The sequence below is a fragment of the Gymnoscopelus braueri genome, assembly GCF_963280865.1.
Source record: "Gymnoscopelus braueri genome assembly, chromosome: 9".
Classification (NCBI taxonomy): Eukaryota; Metazoa; Chordata; class Actinopteri; order Myctophiformes; family Myctophidae; genus Gymnoscopelus; species Gymnoscopelus braueri.
Window position 1 is genome coordinate 38393129 of NC_137610.1, and position 20694 is coordinate 38413822.

The 20694-nt window shown below is 41.4% G+C and overlaps 1 protein-coding gene across 3 annotated transcripts in view; it reads left to right on the forward strand.

Moving 5' to 3' along the window:
* Positions 1 to 279: 279 nt before the first annotated feature.
* The window catches only part of il34 (interleukin 34), a 29273-nt gene continuing 8858 nt past the window's right edge, over positions 280 to 20694 (forward strand). The window contains exons 1-2 of one of the 3 annotated variants that reach the window (XM_080437484.1): positions 280 to 600; positions 4653 to 4969. In XM_080437484.1, coding sequence (XP_080293610.1) covers positions 4924 to 4969 — 46 coding nt within the window. In that variant the 5' untranslated portion in view covers positions 280 to 600; positions 4653 to 4923. The remainder of the gene's footprint in view (positions 601 to 4652; positions 4970 to 20694) is intronic. The other 2 variants (XM_080437485.1, XM_080437486.1) reach the window with 2 other exon arrangements.

Sequence of the window (20694 nt, forward strand, 5' to 3'; positions counted from 1 at the left end):
CGGTATCAAGGCCGCCCCTCTAACCACTAGGCCACCGCTGCCACTAGTAGGCATAGTTTCACTGAGGTTAAGTTTAGGAATAAGGTTAGGTTTTCGCACTGTTTTACTGGGGTTACGTTTAGGAATAAGGTTAGGTTTCGTTTAGGCATAATTTACTGAGGTTACGTTTATTTATTTATTTAATACCAGGTGAATACTGCCGGATTTCCCCCGGGGCGACTATGTTTTGGGGCGAGCGTTTTGGTATTCCTTCCTATCACCTATTAGGGGAGGAGAGCATGCAGGCGCTGTTAGACCTACAGTTGGCTGTTGCGCACTTGGCAACACACGGAGCGCAGCGCGACAACGTGGGGAGAAGGAGGGACGCACTGGATTTTCCTAGATTACTTTAATTTTTGTTTTGCTGAGACCCGGATTCCTTCAGGTCGCTGCGCAGTTTAATGACTGCCCATTAACACACCATCTCTGAACGGATATATAGCCTCCTGCATCGGTGGAAGTTGGCTTCGTTCTGTCAATGTGTGTGACAGTAAGGCGACACGCTGTGTGATCCTGCACATCTTTAAGGGTTAAAAACGCCAACATTCCCTGGAGAAACAGGTGTGTATATATTTGTAATGTATGTTTTAAATTGATGTTGGGGCTCGGGTACAGAGGCTACAGCTCGTGCTTTCACTTTCTTCAGGTGTGCGCTTCAACAGGGGCGCTAGAAACATGTTTTACATGCTTGGTAATAGAGTTTTAATAGGGTGTAATTTCCAGTAGCCTTATATATTCACCTATGCAGATATGATTTTTTTTAAAAGTTTTATTTAAAGAAAGGGTATTGCCTAATCGTAGCATATGGCATATGGTGGGTATTTCCATATACGAAATATGAATGGGGCTGTTAAGGGAATGAAGAAAGGGATCAATAACTCAGCCTCAAGAAATGGAAGAGCATTTCTTTCTCTCTCTGCGCACGGCCGCGCACGTGTGTCCCGGCGAACGAGTTGACCAGATCGAGAGTCAGATTAAGAGTTAAAAATATAAATATCCAATTCATATAATATGCACACGAATGCATGTTTGTCGTGACAGGTCGCACGTGGCTGTGTGAGTGAGGATTATCACCAGTGCAGCACCCTAACCCTGCAGGAGGGGAGGCATTGACCGACCGTTGCTGCAAGTTTACTTGAAAATACAAACATTGATTTCACCCAGATTTCATTTACAATGAGGCTACTGTAAATTATTATAGCCTAATGAAATTATGATACAATCGTGCTGAACTCAGTAGCCTACATTTTCTTTTCCAGCCGCTTGAACCCCGTCACTCACAGGTCACTCTCACTCACTAAGTCACAAGCCCACCAGTCACCCAAATAGGAGCGACTAAAAATATCGCGCTCTTCAAGGGATCTCTCGTCATGGCAATGGGATCCCTCTTCAGGGGATCTCCCAGTCCCATGAAGAGCGCGATTGGTCCATTCGTTGTCCCATCCTTTACCAGCACCAATCTCAGCTCTTATACCGCTTGTTAGAGTTGGATACCAATTTGTCCACACCACAATTCCATGCTGTATTGATGTGGTAGCCTACCATAGGAAAGATAACAGGCAAACGTTGATCAAAATAACAATTATTTGATTAAGTAATGCAGATGTTTAACAATAATTTAACTCTTGAGAGCGTAAAATGAGCGACTTAATTTTACACTCAAGACTTAAAGATCTATAAGGGTCCATTTGATTACCAACTCTCCATCATTTAGCTGGGGACCACCTGGAACCCCCTCAAGGACCACTGGTGGTCCCCGGACCACTGGTTGAGAACCACTGGCCTATATGATTGTATGACATATTATGGTGGGCGTAGGCCTATACCATAAGGCCTATATAAAGCCCTTCGCCTGCTCCGCTCACCACTCAGACAAATATAACATCTCCAATCTACTGCATGTACTGTAGCCTATACTGAAACTCCAGTTAGCGTTCTCCCTGGGTTAGGAAGCTGAGACTACATGTCAAGACACTGCAAATTTAAAAAAAAGATACAAATGTGGCAGCTGTTTTACTGTTTTTAATTTAAATAGTTGTCTTGATATTTCCCTGCTTAATTTGGCATCAGCTGGAGAGAAACCCGCCGCCTCGCCAGATTAGTCTGTAGGCTATATAATGACTGTTGACACAAATGTCTGCTCTACTGTCTTAACACACATGATGAAGTTATCAAACACATTCTCACACTAGTTATCACCCTTTTGTAAAAATAAATAAATATTGGTCACACTTGACTTGAGCATGCAAATTCATACAGGTAATTAACGCTTAATTAATGGTGAATTAATGATGAACTCATTAATTAATCATGATCTCATCATTAATTCCACTCTGAACGACCACCAGAGACCGACCCTCCTCGCTACTCCTACCCGCATATGAGCACTTGATTTGATTAATTGATTTGCACAACCGGAATCATATACATACACATAGTATACTACTTATTTCCTAGGAAAGATGACAGAATATTGTTGTGCCGGTGAGGTAAGAAATCCTAGGAGGGCTTATACGAGAATCTCACCATTTACATTACATACAATTAGAATGTATTAGTTTCTAAAAACAAAAAATTAAAAAAAATTAAAAAATGAATAAGAAATGAAAATGAAAAACATCATAGAACATACTGAGCAGAAAAGACAAAATAAATAAGACAAAACAAAGACATGATGCTAATACTCGTGTGGAATATAAGATAATAATGACAAAACTTTTATTTTTACATAAATGGTGCATTTATATAGCGCTTTTATCCAAAGCGCTTTACATAGATTGTGCATTACATTCACACACACATGGCGGAGGAAACAATGCAAGGCACCAACCTGCTCAGCAATTAGGGGTTCAGCGACTTGTTCAAGGACATTTCGACACTAACTCTCTGGTGGAGCCCCCCAGCCTGGGATCGAACTGGGAACCTTGTGGTTTCCAGTTCACTCTACCCGGCCACTCTACCCCTGAGCCACTGCCACATACCCATAAACATGACAGTATTATGGAATCCTACCATCTAATTACCCTCTCGGGTATCCTTGGCATAAAGGATATTATATCTTACTCATTGCAAGTTATAGTAGTGACCGCACCATTAGTTAATGGCGAGGACTGGGAATTAATGATGAGTTAAAAAGGTTGGAGAAAAAAAAACTGGCAGAAGCTAAAAAAAACGGATGCATAGTACCTGGCAGTGTGATACATTCATGATGAATTAATGTATGAGTTCAGCATGAATTCATAATTAATTAAAGGGATACTTCACTTTCACATAAAATAAACATTAAAAATATATATTAAAAAAAAATGAAAGAAGTTATGGCAAAATAAAGGCCCCCTCACACATTAGTAGGACACTCTAATGCGTGAGGGGGCCATGAATTTTCCATTACTTTTTTCATTTATTTTTAATAAATTTTTTAAATGTTTCCCCCCGCCGAAAGTGAAGTATCCCTTTAAGTGTTAATTATGCGTATGACTTTGCATGCTCAAGTAAAGTGTGACCAAAATTAGAGCATTGTGGGATTCTTATTCTTTATTGGTGCAGCAGCACTGGCTCAGTCAGGAAGTTCAGGAAGTAGAGTCTTGCCATGCACAAACTTTCCACCTCTTACCACAGATCCAGTCTTTCAACCCTCTCAGCTTTCTCATGGATAAAAATAACAATGGTTGTCGAATGCCCTCGTTAGGGAAAATAATGAATATGAAGTAATCGGCCACTGATGTCAGCAGCAGTCGTAGGTGTGTTTAACTCCCATCACTTTGGTAAGATGAGCAAAAACAGGACTTAGTTGTGATGACTTGAAAGAAAAAGTCAGGCTCACCAATTGTGTTGTCATTTCACACTGCCACTGTAAAGGTACAGTGGTGCCTGTTTCAGACTGCCTGTCGGTTTAAATGTTTTCTTAACTGACACATTTTTGCTTTGAGAATCGTATTACTTTTTGCGGCACTGTTCTGTACTGGATGGAAGACAAGGGCTGCTATTCATCGCTGTCTGTGACCCCGACTCCCATAGCAGAGCCTCAGATTTGGGATCGGTATAAGTGAATGTCTTTTGATATTGATAGTTATTAACATACTCTTCAGTCATTTAGGGAAAAAGAAAGGTGCTGACTAATTATGCCTTATTATGGACATTATTATGTCCATAATAAAGAATCACAGAGCATGAGTACCTCAGGTGGTTCTAGTGAGCACATTCATCATCACAGTATGACCCCCAAAGCAGAACTGTTGTAGACATATGCAGTAAAATGCTCAGTACTATTAATTTATCCATTTGTAACCCTACATCTGTACACTCTCAGATTTAAATGATGATTTTATTGTCTAGGCGTCAGTGAAGGTTATTTTATTATTAATACTAGCTCCTGTTATATTCATGCCACAATACTACACTTGTTGAATCAAACTACTGTTTGAATGAGTTTGAATGAGTTTATTATTTACGATGCTTTCAAACTCTTTCACCGTGGTATTACATTACTACTGTGTCTCTGTCAGTGTCACATTTGCCTCCCACCACCCCCATACATTTTGTCTGTCTGCCTGAATACCTGTTATTTCTTTATGCATGCACTTATGCTATTTTTCTGTTCCTCATGCTTTCAGGCTTTCCAGGGCAATAAGAAGCTGAGGAACAGGGAATACCAACCAGTGGACCTGTGTGAATGAATGGCGTTTCTGCTGATTCAGCAATGTTTAGCAACACTAGGAGAACCTGAGGAATCTCTGAAGCCTGTCTCCACCACAATCTGTTGCCACTGAACACACTGACAAACTGTGGACCAAAGTGTGTGTCAGTGTGTCTGTGCGCACGTGTATACACACTGAGTTCTTCTGAAGGCGCTGGGTAACTAAAGGTCAGAGCTCAAGTCAGAATATGATCCAGCCATCCATATCAAGCTGCCTGCTGGGAGGCCTGTTTGGTAAGAGACATGTGTTTGTTCTCTGGTGACATCAGCGATGACATCAGCGATGTCACCAGAGGTGTTTTATTTCATGCCTGCGTGAAAATGTTTAATCACAAACCGCTCACACATGTATTTCTGTGTTAAAGTAAAGGATTAACTTAGTCTGGCATAAATATGAGAGATATGAGAGTGAGAGTGAAAAGTGGATATGGAGATGGCATGTGCAAGCATACATTCCATTTTAGCCCCACTAGCTGGCGGGGCTGTAATGGCGGAGTTGGTCAGTTGATTGGTTTGTCCATTGAACATGGACTGACAGTGTTGTAAGATACAGTATCTCAAAAACCACAGGCTGGAATGTAGATCACATGACTTTAGAGATACTGGCCCTCATTTATCAACGCGGTGCAGACCAAATAATGGGCGTACGGCGAGATCACCAAAACGTTCTGCATTTATCAATATATCCTGACGTTGGTGAATAAGAAAGGAAAACCGGTGCGCTTCCTCTGGATGCCTTCTTAGTTTAGGCAGTGGGTGCTCAGCTGTGTAAATAACTCAAAAGAAAACTACCTAAGTGGAAAAAAGCGGCACTCCAAAATAAAGTATAACGGCACTCCAAAATAACGCGTTTCGGCCGCAGCCTTCCTCAGAGCAGATTAGATTAGTGGTTTTCTTTTGATCCTGACGTTGGTTTCAGCCTACCGTACGCTGAGATCTCACGTCTGGTCGATAGCAGTTGTTGACGTTGGCTGCGCCCGTTTATTCCATTCTAGACCTGCGGAGCAACATTTTCTGACTTTCTGACAGAAATCTGGACACATAATCCACTCCAAAATATATATCTAATAAATAATCCCTGTGAAAATATAACATTTTATAAAGTAATTTAAACAAAATGCTTTAACAGTCAATCAGATAAGATTGCAGATCTGGCTGCATTGAAAATAGCAGATCTACAAGCTCACAATGCGTCGCGATGCGACGCTTGTGAGCTTGTACAATGTAACATACATTACATTAAAATATACGAGCGCTTCTGCGAGAGCATTTTCGGGAGTTTAGACCGGCGCAACGGCGCTGCTGTTATATTTTCATGGCCACCGGGAGATAAGACATTTAACCCACGGTCCAACACACACCAGCCTCCATCCATTAATGTTCTCTCCAGGCTATCTCTCATTAATGCGGCGCGGGACGGGACTCGCCCGTCCGACGGTCTGAGTCTCACTGGGAAATGGGAATAGCCTTTATTTTAGTGTAACTCGAACGCGCACTGCTCGGTATGGGTTAAATAAATTAATATACAAACGTATTCCATTCATGGCGATGTGATTGGTACCATAATATGTCATTCATGTAGGCTACAAGCCTGCCTACGTGACAAAGATTGTACCGCTACGCTACGGAGTTGGACGGGCGTGTGTGTGTGTGTGTGTGTGTGTGTGTGTGTGTGTGTGTGTGTGTGTGTGTGTGCGTATGCGTGTGTGTGTGTGTGTGTGTGTGAGAGAGAGAGAGAGGCGTGAGCGTGTGTGGCGAGGCGAGCGGGGTAAACTCTTTCTTATTGGCTTTTCATGATGTGTTTGGGCGTATTCTGGTTCTTCATGTCGTAAAATCGGGGCGTTTTGAGAATATTTAAGGGCGTGTTATTTAAATGACGCTCGTTTTCAGATGTGAGATTTATCAAAGCTCCGACCTGATGTACGCTAGGATTGGCTGTATAGGATCCTTTGATAAATGTGACTTCGACGTTGGTTTACGGCCGAATGTATGGAGAAAAATATAAGCAGGTTTTTACGCTCCGTTAAATAAGGTAAAGATAAATGATAAAGATAAATGAGGGCCACTGTGTACAGATTATTATCTGCCTCCTGGTGGTGCTATAACAGGCCGATGTGAAAATCCAGGCATCTAGGGAGTGTGTGTGCACAGTTTTGCGTCGATCTGGCCAAGGTAGCTGGAGATTAGCTGTTCACGGACGGACGGACGGACGGACGGACGGACGGACGGACGGACGGACGGACTGACGGACGGACAGACACACACACGCCTTCAGCCTGGCGGAGACAATAATCACAGACTAGATTGCAGGGCTCTAAGGATGGCAGTGTCGGTTGGTTCAAAGTAAACCACTTTAGTCTAGTGGGGTTTTTAGACTTTTAGTCCTTAGTTTTCTGATCCCTCCATTCCTCTTTGTGCCTCTCTATCAGTCTCCGTGGAGATGAGGTTTACAGGGAGGTTAACAGGGAAACATGGATCTCAAAATGACCCATGCTTGCACTTTCTGGAGCAATGAAACCACTTACAAGCTATGCTTCACACGCACGCACGCACGCAAACACGCACAAGCACACACACACACACACACACACACACACACACACACACACACACACACACACACACACACACACACACACACACACACACACACACACACACACACACACACACACACACACACACACACACACACACACACACACAATTCTGACCTTAACATCTGTTTCTCTTGATGTTAATGGAATATTGCAGTTTGACATGTGTGCATAGCACACGCACACGCACACGCACACGCACACGCACACGCACACGCACACGCACACGCACTCACTCTCACACACACACACACACACACACACACACACACACACACACACACACACACACACACACACACACACACACACACACACACACACACACACACACACACACACACACACACTGCATCACTGACACATTCTGGTAAGAACCTCTTCAGTTATTCTTGTGAGGAAGTTATCTGAGGATATGTGTTTAAGTATCGTAACGTAACTCCTACTGTAGATACAGTAGTGAAAAGTTGCCTCAAACTTTACAAACCACACCTTGTCTTTTTCCCCAAAACAAAGTAGAATTGATGATGATTTCAGAGGAAGGCCCTTGTAGTGCAAAGACCTGGAGGATTGTGGTTGTGCATATTTGAGTTTTTTCGTTGCCATATACATTGCATTTTCAGTATCTGAATGTGTCTGTATCTACTGTATGTATACACACACACACACACACACACACACACACACACACACACACACACACACACACACACACACACACACACACACACACACACACACACACACACACACACACACACACACACACACACACGCACACACACATGCAAGAGTGGATGTGAGGGCATTGGAACACTGTGCATGTGAGGATCTTTAGCATATATCATCTCAGTTCATGTGAGCATACCCAACATACTATTTTATAGCCAAATCATCTAATTATATTTACTGCTGAAAAGTCACCTATTAATTTTATTAGGGGTCCAATCCTATTGTTTTTGTAAGGTATATTATTATTCTGCCATTTCTTCCATTCTTTACTGTAAGTATCGGGATCTAAAAAAAACAAGATTAATTATGACCAAACTTGGCAGATACTGTAGGTCCAAAGTCTTAGCTGTTACTAAGGTTACAAAATCTCTCTCACTTGGCCTCATGATTGCACTATAACAAGCAACTTTATATTTTGGGCTGTAACTTATGATCCTTAGGTCGTACTTCTATCTCCACTAGATTCATTGGATGCCTTGTCAAATGTATTGTAGCATTCAACTTATAGCAGTCTGTGTTGGCTTCAACCTCCAAATTTCAGCTTTGTGGCTATAACTTTCCTTGTGTTTGTATTGGGGTTTTAACATTTAACAGTTTTTTGACTAAATCCCTTCAGGAGTATTCTATTCTATTCTATTCCTCTCCACTCATTTAATCTCCTCCCATATTGAGTCTTTTGGAATGTGAAGAGAAAGTGCATTGACTTGTAGCTAGGTTAACTAAGGCCGAAGGCCAAAGGCCTGAGATTATGTTTTCGCTCCTGTCGGTCTGTGTGTATGTTTGTCTGTCTGTGTGTCTGTTAGCAGCTAATCACCGATTGGTGTGAAACTTTACATGCACACTCCCAGTAGGCCAAGGAAGAACCGGCACCTCAAATTTGTCAAATCGGCCTCATGGTAGCGACACATGGTTTTCCCTATAACCCTTGGATCACACAATCTCTTGGGTTGTAAAATCTAAATATATGTTTTCCCCTGGATTCCTTGGATCGTGATGCAACTCCCCATATAGGCGCCAGCCATTTGTACTGGGCTAGATTTTCTGCTATTTAGCGTTTTCTTCAAAACAGTCTTTCTGCTTTTTTTGTCTTACAAATTTTGACAAAAACTCACAAATAAGACACGGCAAGTTCATTTGTATAGTACATTTCAACAACGAGCAATACAACGTCTTCATCTTAAATTCAAACGGTACACATTATCTCTGGAGTCATATGATCAAGGTGTATGAGATTTTTCATATTTCCATTCCGATTGGCTATGACTGACTTTCAAAGTTTGCGGGCCCTTGGTAGGCAACCCGGCCTGGTGGCAGGGCTGGCGCTACCTATAGGCCACCTAGGCGGCCTCCTTTTGGTGGTGTGGTTTTCTGAATGACGACACTTGCACGATCGGTATTCTATCACTCGTTTGCAAGTCACATCACTTTGTGCATGGGTGAATTAACCTTGTGATACTGCCTGTCTGTCTGCTGCCTGGAACTGGGAGTCTGATGCAGCCTGGCTGAGGGGAGGGGCGGTTGTTAGGCTGAGGACGGCACCTCATCAAAGAGTGCAGCTAGCTATTCAACATTGTTGAAGAGTTATTAATGCAATGAGTAAAACCAGTCACACAAACTACGCTGCAGTTTAGAGGAAAGAAGGTGATACATGCGTGCTATAATGACATAAAGACTGTATGGCGCATGATTGATCATCACAGTCATTGATTGAGCAATGATGTGACAACGAGTTAGAGTGGAGTAGGTAGGCTCATGTTTATATTCAAGTGGAGAGGTAAAAGCCATCCGACCAGGGTGCAGTACTAGCCAGTACAACACTTTTTTTTTTAAATCAGTGGAAAAATATACGAAGGATAAATAAAGGTATGCAATTTTAATTGTCAGGCTAAGCATTTTGTATGTAGTTATAATGTAAGGCAGTGTTGTGCTGGGGGTGAGGGAGATGACTATTGCAAGTTATTGCAAGTTGTCATTGTCTTTGTGTCATCACTCATCATTGTGTTTAAAAAGGAGTAGCCTAAACATTAAGACTTCTTTTGGTGCAGCAAGCTATAGCCAGCCAGTGTGTGTTGTACAGTTACCTTACCCTGTCATAGGTGTATGTGTGCTTGTGCTGGGTTTGAATGCAGAAAAACTGATTCTGAGATGGAGCAAATTAGTTCTACTTGCTTGTGAATTGATTGTCATTTTAGAGAGTAGCCTGCACATTTATTTATCAGATTTTGCTGGGAGAGAGGCAAATTGGGCCAGATCCGGCCTGCATGGTGGAGACCTGCTCTCTGAGGAGTGCATTTTCTAGTTAGTATGTAGCTGGTTATAAGTGGGTGTGGGAGGCAGTTGCATCTTTTGTCCTGGTGAAGATTAGAAAGATTAGATTGAAAAAAGATAATGAAATTATGGCAACTAGGCCTGAGTTTCAATATCCAGTAAAGTTGGATATTGATCTTGCTATTCAATTCACAACATTGTACAAACTGAGTGTGTTTCAAGTACACAATAAAGTATATATTAATCCTATTTTTGTCATAAGGCAAAGTTAGAACGTAAATAAGTACGTTATTGTACTGTATGTAGGTCAGGAGCCTATCTCCCGTTTCCTTAGCATGATGTACAAGTACACCACCTTGACCAGTATGTCACAGGGACACATCCAACCCTTGATGCTGAGTGTGAAGCAGGGAGGCATTGAGTACGATTATTTATAGTCTTTGGTGTGACTCAGCTGTGGATTGAACCCCAACCTCCCAGTCTCAGGGCAGACACTCTAACTGCAAGGCCACTGAGTTGGTTAGAACGCGGGGAATATACAGTGTATGGATGGTAGGTATATGCCTGACAAGGGTCCGAGGACTGAAAACATTGTGTGTTTGTGTACTACTGTAGGTTTGCAAAGAACCTAGTTTCTTTCAAATGCATGGTTTAACAAAGTAAGAGATTTCCTTTAATTTGACATCAGACAAAGATAAATGAAGAGAAAATAGGAAAGAAGGGAAATCTTCTGTAAAAAGGGAGCACACACTGAAAAATAAAAGTTTATATATATATATATATATGTAACTCACAGTGGCTTATTGTTGGTATCGTCCGAAAGTGGCTATCCTCTTTTCAATGCACTAGGCCCCTGGGAGATTGATTGCTGAGGTGGAGCGCAACACATACCATCAGCTCCCAGTACGCCATGACTTAGTTACCCAAGCTGTGCTAATCATGTGCTGAGTTGATGGTGCCTGGGGTCGAATTCGAAACCAGAACCTTGTGGTCCAAAGACAAGTGCCCCATACCGACTGAGCTACCCAGACACCCATATAACAACAAGTACCATCTCTGTTGTAATGATACAGTACTGTATATTTTGGATAAATGTTGAATTATAGCGAGCTATGTTAAAAAACAGATGTACCCAGAAATAGCAGGATGGAGTCTGTGATTATAGACGGCATGAGAAGACAGAAAGAAAAAGAATAGAAAGATGATCAGGGGAGAAGGGAAGTGTAGGGTGGGATGATATAGTGGTAGAGAAATGGTAGTGGAATGCATGGAGAGAATTAGAGGCCCACGGTATAAACCTTTAAGACTGGTACAGTGGATCCCTTGGGGTACAGCAGTCAATTGGCTGAACGAAACATACATACTATGGTATTGGAAGGTGTTGACAGTCCAGTTCAAACAATGGCCTTTCACATCACACAGCGTGTGGAGCTCTGTGCCACCAAATGTATACTTGAAATGGTTCTGATGTTATAACATTCCACTGCAGTTGCTGTCCAGTCATCCCGTTGTGGTGTGATGCATACATTCCAGTTGTCTGAAGCGTTTGCATGATCTGAAATTAGACTGACTGATGTGGATGTGGCATTTCCCGTGCTGTTCTAAAGCATGGTCCGGGTCTTGGTGGTAGACCAGGACAAGTACTGTGAGAAAAAAAAACTGATTGGATTGGAGAAAATGGAACAGATAAATAAATAAATGGAGCTCAGCAGGCAGGTACCAGAGCTCGGCTCCGGCCAGCTTCGGCACAAATTAAGCCCTGCAGGGCAACCTTTTAAATTGCAATGTTCATTCTAGCTGCTGCTGCTTCTTACTTATGCTCCCTGCTGTTTATGAATGCTACTACAAATGGGTTATTTGTTTTTGTTTTTGTTTGACCACACTTTTATTATGGAAAGATGAGCAAAAAGTCATAAGAATCTGACCCATGAGATTTTAAACAGCTGGCCAGAACGTCTGGAATAATTATTACAGTTTGTCTGTCAATTGGTATAGAACAGGGTTCTCAAACCTTTTTATACCACGACCCCATATTATGAGGGAAATGTTTTGGTATCTCTATAGTCATTAATGATTGCCCAAGATTGGCTTCCAAAGTTTGCAGGAGTGGTCAGTTTTGAACAAAATGCCTCAATTAGTTCAAACCAAGGGCCCAGCTTCCTGCTTTGAAATTGACTCGAATAAGGAAGTTCAATTGACAGTTCATATGACTGGCCTGTAGTTTCGCTGTTTTACCCCTGGCTGGTGTCAGAAAGAATTTATCTCAACGCAAGCGGATGGGTTTTTGACGAACTTTAGACTTGATTTTCTTACCTTAATAAACATTGTCATAAATACTATATACTTCCAGTCGCTAGTTTAAAGTCTCCTTTCAATCATCATGATATGCGTTTTGGTAAATTATGGTCCCATATATAAAAAAATGTACGATAAAGTAGGCTATGCGCGAGGAGGGGCGGGATGATTTGATTGACAAGCTACACAACCAATAGCATTCATTCCCCGCCCCCGCTCTTGATTGACAAGCTACCCAACCAATACTGGTCTGGTGGCATTCTGCAGGATATGACGTGATATGACGCGATATTGAAAGATGGCGGATTTGAAATTCCTGAACAATCGGCTTCATTTATGGTCTGTAGAAACCAATGGCTTCGCTTCGTCCATTCTTTTTATACAGTCTATGGTTCAAACAGACAACACGAATCAAAATAACAGTGCCCTGCCTTACTGCACAGCAGTGTGCCTTTCTCTCCTCATCCACAATGTCATCCACAATGCACCCTATGGTATATGTTCAATGTCTTCACCTGGTTATTTTAAATTGATAACATGGTCAATCCACTCCGTCTCATTGTCACATGAGTTTTTAATTAGTTTTAACTTGGAGATTGAGCACTCAGGGCTGCAACAGAAATAACAGAAAGGCCTGGCAAACTTTATTGTATTTTGTAATTTAGTACTAAAGTAACAACATACGTGTTTATTAAAGGAGAATTCCGGACAAATTAAGTGTTATCTTTGATGTCTCGTTACTCACCTACCGACGTAAAAAGTGGCGTTCTTTTTTTCCATAGATTCCCCTGTCGTCATTTTTTAAACCCCCTCCGTTGTCATAATGGGAGCGCGTGGGTTAGGGAAATTCGTCTATTATAACCGATGCAAAGTTATTTTTTTCTCTACTACGATTCATTGTAGAGTCTCATGATAGTCAAACATGCGCTGAAACTTCCTGCGAGGCTACCGTTAATGGCGAACGATTTAACACTGGATGCTTGTTTCTTTCCAGAACCTGGCAACTTGTGAGAGAGAGAGAGAGAGAGAGAGAGAGAGAGAGAGAGAGAGAGAGAGAGAGAGAAGGTTAAACCTCTATAAGATATAGTAAACATTGCTATAGAGTGTTTTTTCAATAGCATGGGTCTCCCCATCTCTTTAATGATCAGAAAATACATTTTCAGGTGGGTTACCGATTTCATCCAATCAGGAGAGAGTACCCATTTATCAGCTTCAGTTGTATAGTGTTCCATTCCAATTGTGTCTGCTCATTTCACTTGATTGTCCTGTATCCTGTATGAGTTCTCTCTTCTGAAAATGAATTTTCAGTTTACTAAAGAGCTGGAGAGACAGAGAGACCCCTGTTACTGATCAAACACATATAGCAATGATTGCTATCAGAATATAGAGCTATTCAACACTTATTATTTCAACAAAAGAAAATCACTTACTGCACCTTTAATGAAGCAAGAAAGCATGGAAGAATCAGTGTATTGTAGTGGGCCTGAGGATATTGCAAGTGGGCCTATAAACAATTGACAAAACACAAAGACTTTAATGATAATATGACATTAAAATTAAAAAAACAATGTCATGGTATTTTTTCTTTAAACCTTGAAGAAATTAATTTAATTAATTAATTAATTCTGATGCCAATAAATAGGAGCTTAAAGTATACTACGGTAGTTCTATTGATCCAAGCTGGAACGCAATTGATTGATTGATTCATTAAAATAAACATGCTCTCAAAATGCACTCGGCTACCGTGTTAAGTAGCGATCAAATGGGTGGGCCGCAATTTTAAGTGGACCCTGATCCAGAAAAGGTTGAGAACCACTGGTGTAGCTGCCATCGCTATGGACTGCATGCTGTGACTCACTGCTAAAAGCAACTTACTGTACAGTACATAGTTATCTATAAACATAATCATTTGCAGTGAATGCTTGGCTAGAAAAACCTGTTTGACCAATGAAGCTACCATGCACGTCTGTGCGTGTGTGCATAGTAATTGGTGGAGATTATCTTGTTGAGCAAAACTATTATTATTAACAATTATCTAAATTAATTGAAACTTTGTGATCCCTGTGGCACTCTACAATATTTAATAAACACATAGAGTAGGCAAACACAGGCAGAATCACATAATCCCTATCACCTAACATAAACTGTCATGTGTAATCTATTTGTAATTATGAATCCAACCTCAACCGCAAATTGGGAGGGTCTTCAAAAACGTACACACACAGGAATGTTTTTTTCATTGCCGTGTTGCCACTGTGCATGTTTGTCTGGTGTTGTTTAGCTGGAGGCTATGCTGACTGAGAGCGACAAAGCTATAGAGCAGTGGTGGTTGTAGCTTGTATTGCGCCCAGGGTAAACCCTTATTCATACCTTCATGGCCAATCCCCCTTTCAGCCAAACCCGACTCCTCCACCGAATGTGCACTTGAGTGATATAAAACCGTTCAGTAAAAAGTAAATAAAATAAATTGCACAATTGTGTAACATGCACACAACCCCAAAACATTGTCATTAGTGATGCACCACACACACAGAAAAATGGGGAGGTAGGGCGTGCCTCCTGGCGGAGATTTGTGCACCTTTCTAGTTGCTGCTGAACTTCATTTAAAGAAAATGTTGGACATGTGTAAGTATGATCTGGAAGCAGTGGCCATGTGGTAGACATAGGTGAGTTCTAGAAAAGTGCTGAGGCCGGCAGCAGGACCTTTCCGTGGCCTCTATTGACGTCTCTAAGGCCTTTAATAGCAGGGAACGTTTGTGGAGCATCTCAAGTTTCGCTTTCCTCCTAAACTATCACTAAAGGGATTTTTAGCTAAACTTCCTCAGGGAGACTTTCGGTGGTTAGCAGTGGAATACCGTAGTAATATCAGTCAAGTCCCAGGTGTGACCATGAGTAACTGTACGCATGTGAAAGAGGGTGTTGCTGAGAGGAGGAAGTGTGCCCAGTGAAGACTATGAGTCAATTTGACAACTTGTAGATGGATGTGTTAGCTTGGAACAAAATTCTCCATTTCTCACAGATGCTGCGCTGATAACGTTTAAAAACAGTACAACTCTTGAATTTCGGGTTTATGAGAATATACAACTTTTGTTCATACCTATTTTATAAGTTGGCTAATATAACACACAATTCCCAAGCTGACAGATGGGTATTTATGATGTCCTTGGGGTGGTTAGATTTTTTTGGTGTATAGTTGCACCCTTTGACATTAGCAAACTGCTTAGTCTTATCTGTACATCCGTACCAATACTTGCAGAGCAGAAATTATCACTTCAAAATATGCCCCTAGCTGAGCTGAATATGTATTTCACCAAATCTGATTAAATGTTAAAAAAAAGTGGATTAACCACATGAACCCTAGCATCCCTATTGTGGGCATATCATAATAGGTGAACATTCTGCAAAAATGGATGACAGTTTAGCAAAGAATCTACAAGCTTTAGAGCTTTTTTATATATGGTTTGAGTGGTTAAAAAGACAGGCATCATCATTACTAGCCATAAAATATATTTGCCTCAGTATGTTAAGAACTTAAGAAGGAAGAAAGATGAGACAGAGGCACGGAATATGTATATGTTAGGAAAGCAAAGTCTGTGGACGCATGATCAGTGACAGACATCAGACAGGCAATTAAGCAAATCAAAAGAGAGATATAGAAGGATTTTTGCAATGGTCTGATTCATTCCCATTTCTGACACATAGGCATTGACCTGTGACATGTGAGAAAAACAATTAAATTTCCCTTAATTTAAGCTGTTTATTAGCATTTCTGTGAACTCTCACTCAATTAAGACTGCTGTGGGTGAAGACAGGGAGTGATTAATGGGAGCAGTGCCAGGATTAACTGATTGGCAGGTATTTCCAAATTGTCTTAATTGTGCTCTTGGCTTTACAGTAGCATGATTGCGAACGCATCGGAAGGAGGCGCGCCGAAGGCGCAAGTGGAGCTTACTATGAAACCGTGCTCGGGTTGTGTGTGTGTCTGTGTGCGAAATTGTATGCACTGCCTGTGTGCAGCCGTGCCCCCATGTGACTCCCGCTCTCATTGGCTGCTGACAGATCTCAGAGTGAACTACAGTGTGGCTGAAATCCGCCTGCCCCTGGGTGACTAATTACACTCCTCTGAGAGAAATATAGCAGCTACAGTCAAAAATAACACATCTACAAGCATCTACACGAGTTCTTGTGGCGGCCCTGTTCTCACTAATTTCTAACTTCTCTACAATTGCTCATTCCTTTCTATTCTTCTTATTGTTATTTTCGAGCTGCGTTCGCTTCCCGCGTTCGCGCGTCTTACTTGTGTACCTGGGCTCAAGGCTACACACACACACACACACACACACACACACACACACACACACACACACACACACACACACACACACACACACACACACACACACACACACACACACACACACACACACACACACACACGCATAAATACACATACATATTGTATGTGTGTGTGTGTGTGTGTGTGTGTGTGTGTGTGTGTGTGTGTGTGTGCGTGCGTGTGTGCGTATATAGACATAGTTTCGGTGCGCACATCCCTGTATGGACTAGTACAGTAGTACAGTATGAATGTAGCGTCTAACTGAGTTTTTGTTCTAGTTAAGGGACATTAGTTATTCTCTTTCTCTCACAAAAGACCCCTCATCTCCTGAGTTGTCCAAATCAAGCGTTTATATAAGGTCTGGTCATGTAGCATTGCAGAATGCAATCTTCCGATAGCATTCTGTCATGCCCCTTCATGTCCACGGTCATTCCATAGATATTGGAAGACAGCTATAGATTTATCTGGATGACACTGTTTCCATCAAAATAGATTTTAAAATTTGAGAGACTTGAGAGGCATGCAAAAGTTATTAATTCTCTCCTCACTATGCTGTGCTGCTTAATCTTACTGTTCATCTCTCCTGGTCATGCATATTCACTTAAGTGTGCCAATAAGGATAAGAAGAAATAGATACTTGCACACATGTTGGATGCTTTACTGTAACACTGACTCACTCACACCACACTGGGTGGTGTGGATCCCTCTGAGGGGTTGAGCAGTTTAGTGAGAATTCCTTTTCCCATGGCTCCGGAAGGCATAGAAATGTAATCCAGAACACATGGTAGGATACTGAGCACCAACAAGATATTGTAGACTGATGTGCTGGTCAACAGATGTGGCTAAACAGACACACAGACAGAATGAAGCATGATTCAATGTACTAGTATCGCATGATTTGCACATGTCTATTTGCGTGTCCATTGTTCAAAATACAGGGTAGCTACAGGAAGCTTGGCTCCCCTGAAATAGATCCCCAGAAAGCCTCATTTGAGAAATTGCTCTGAAATATATCATATTTTTGGACCATCATATATTGTGCTTGAAATCTTTGGAGTGAACATCTTATGGTGTTGGTTCAAAGGATAGAACACGCATATTGAACTTTATGGTTCAGACAAATTTATTTAACAAAAAAGACCATGTTTTAATCCATGTTGGTTACATTTTGGATCTTTGTCAAGTCATGTTCGTATTTGTCATGGGGTGCAACCTAGATCTGTTATGTTTACAAAACAAAGTAATACAAACAAACCATAGCCTATCCACTGTACATTTATTGTTTCTCGGCAGAGATCGAAAGAGAAAAAAACATTACAATGATGATTCGTTACGCTTCTTTGTTGTCCCATGCTAAATATTAGCATGGGACATGCTGGGGGTATGCAGGTGGGTATATTCATGTATGCGAGTGCATGTACTGTATACAGTACCATCCCACCCCCACCCCCGAAAGATACGGCTCCCCTGAAAGTCATGGTGTAATTCAAATACTGTGTGTATAGCGGTCTCCTTTACAGAAACGTATGTGTGTATGCGTGCGTGCACATGCACGCTCTTGGCCCCTTAGAGTTGTTCAAATACTGAATTGTCAGCTGTTTCACCAGCTGTCTTGTCTTTGCTGGGAGTGAATACTATGATACTAGAAAGTAACGAAACAAAATGTCTTGATCTATTTTAGGATCCGGGGACCTTTCTGTCTTCATTTGCCAAATTTTTTGATGGTTGAGTTGATGGTAGATAAAATATTCAAAACGTTACCATAACATCACCATAACCAACAATGTATTTCCAAGTAGATAACACTGGCAGCGTCGTATTGGAGCAGTATTATTCATTACCCTAATTTTTTTGAAGAACAGGACACTTATGAAGGTTGTGGGGTATCAGTTCCACTGGCCTGTTTGCCTTTCTTTTTAAAGACCCACTCGTAATGTAAATACACCGGATTTAGCAAGGATGCTAATTTCCATCCATAGTCCCGGACATGTAACAAACAGGCAACAACCCTGAGCCATTTTTTTTTTTAGTCTTAAAATACATAAAAGTTGAACATTCTCTTATTTCAGTATACGTAGATTGGTCCAGTTAATGCTTCCCTGAACTGACAAGCAGCAAGAATGTAGACTTCAGTTCAAATAGCTTTTTTCATGATAATGTGGCGTCCGAGGTGCAGGCTATTGTCTTGAGGTGATAAAGGCCCTGGCCATTGGAGTTTCGAAGTAATTACCCTCCGAAAAAACTTAGAACACACCACTGGACAGGACACCACCCCACACAATGTTACAACACCGCAGGCCATTGCAAGTCTTCACTCTTCACTCTTAAGGTGGCTCCAGACCAAACAGACTCGTTCAGACTATTTCAGACTACTTCAGACTGCAACAGACTGGTATTTGGTTGGCAAAAGTGGGCATTTAGTCTGTCAGCCGACTTGTCCCATTGAGATGCTAATCTGGGAACCAAAGGCCAAAAAAAAGGAAAAACAGCGCCCTCTGCTGTGCGTTGCCAGGTCTGCTTATTATAAGCGACTTTGGGCTTGTTTCCCTGATGTTCCCAGCGTTTTTTCTTTTTTTCTTCACTGACGTGCAGTGGTGTAAAGTAACTAGTACATTTACTCAAGTACTGTACTTAAGTACAATTTTGAGTTACTTTTACTTTACTGGAGTATTTCCAATTGTCTATACTTTTACTCCACAACAATTATTTGAAATGTTTAGTTACTAGTTACTTTGCAGATATAAATCATTATAAAACATACATTAACCACTTTAGCCCTATTTTATACCTATAAGCTATTTGAAAATAGCAGATCTACAAGCTCACAACGTGTTGCGATGCACACGTTCTGAGCTTGTAGATCTGCTATTTTCAAACATTTGAGTACTTTTACTTTTGGTACTTTAAGTACATTTTTATACCAATACTTTAGTACTTTTACTCAAGTAAATGTTGAATTCCGGACTTTTACTTGTAACAGACTCAGAGTATCTATTGCATTGATACTTTTACTCAAGTAAAACATTTGAGTACTTTTTCCACCACTGCTGACATGTACACAACATTTTTGAAAACGGTTATTTGAATAATCAAAAATAAATACATTGATTAATTTATTGAAATTAACACCCAGAAAATAGCCAAAACTGAGCACATTTCGATCTATAAGGCCAAATCGAATTTGAAAAAAATATATTAAGAGTATATGAAAGCCAATTAAAATGTTTATACTAATGGAATCTTACACACCTGCTCCCAATAAGTCATCACCACAGCGCAAAAGTAGGTCAAATCAATCAATCTCTCTCTCTGGGAGCGACAACGAGAAACAGTGAATGTAGGTTTTCATAGACATGGTCGCTTGTTTCTCTCACATAATCTGGCAACACCGACAGCCCTTTGTTGTCACGTCTTCACCACCCCATGGCTCTACCAGTCGGCCAAAAAGCTGAACATGTTCGGTCGGCTCTGGGTCGGCCGAAAAGGTCCCGACGGACCCCCCGACGGACCCCTAACCGACTGGACGACTATATACGACGCTTCCCGACGCCAAGTCGGCCCAAAATCGGTCTGGTCTGGAGCCAGCTTTAAGAGCACTACAAAACCCCATACCCCCCCCCCACCCTCCCCCACCCCCCCATAATAGGGCACTGAGTGCTACAGTACACAATAGGCTGCACGTTACACACACAAGGGCGCATGCACCGTGGCACTTTAACTTTAATTTATAG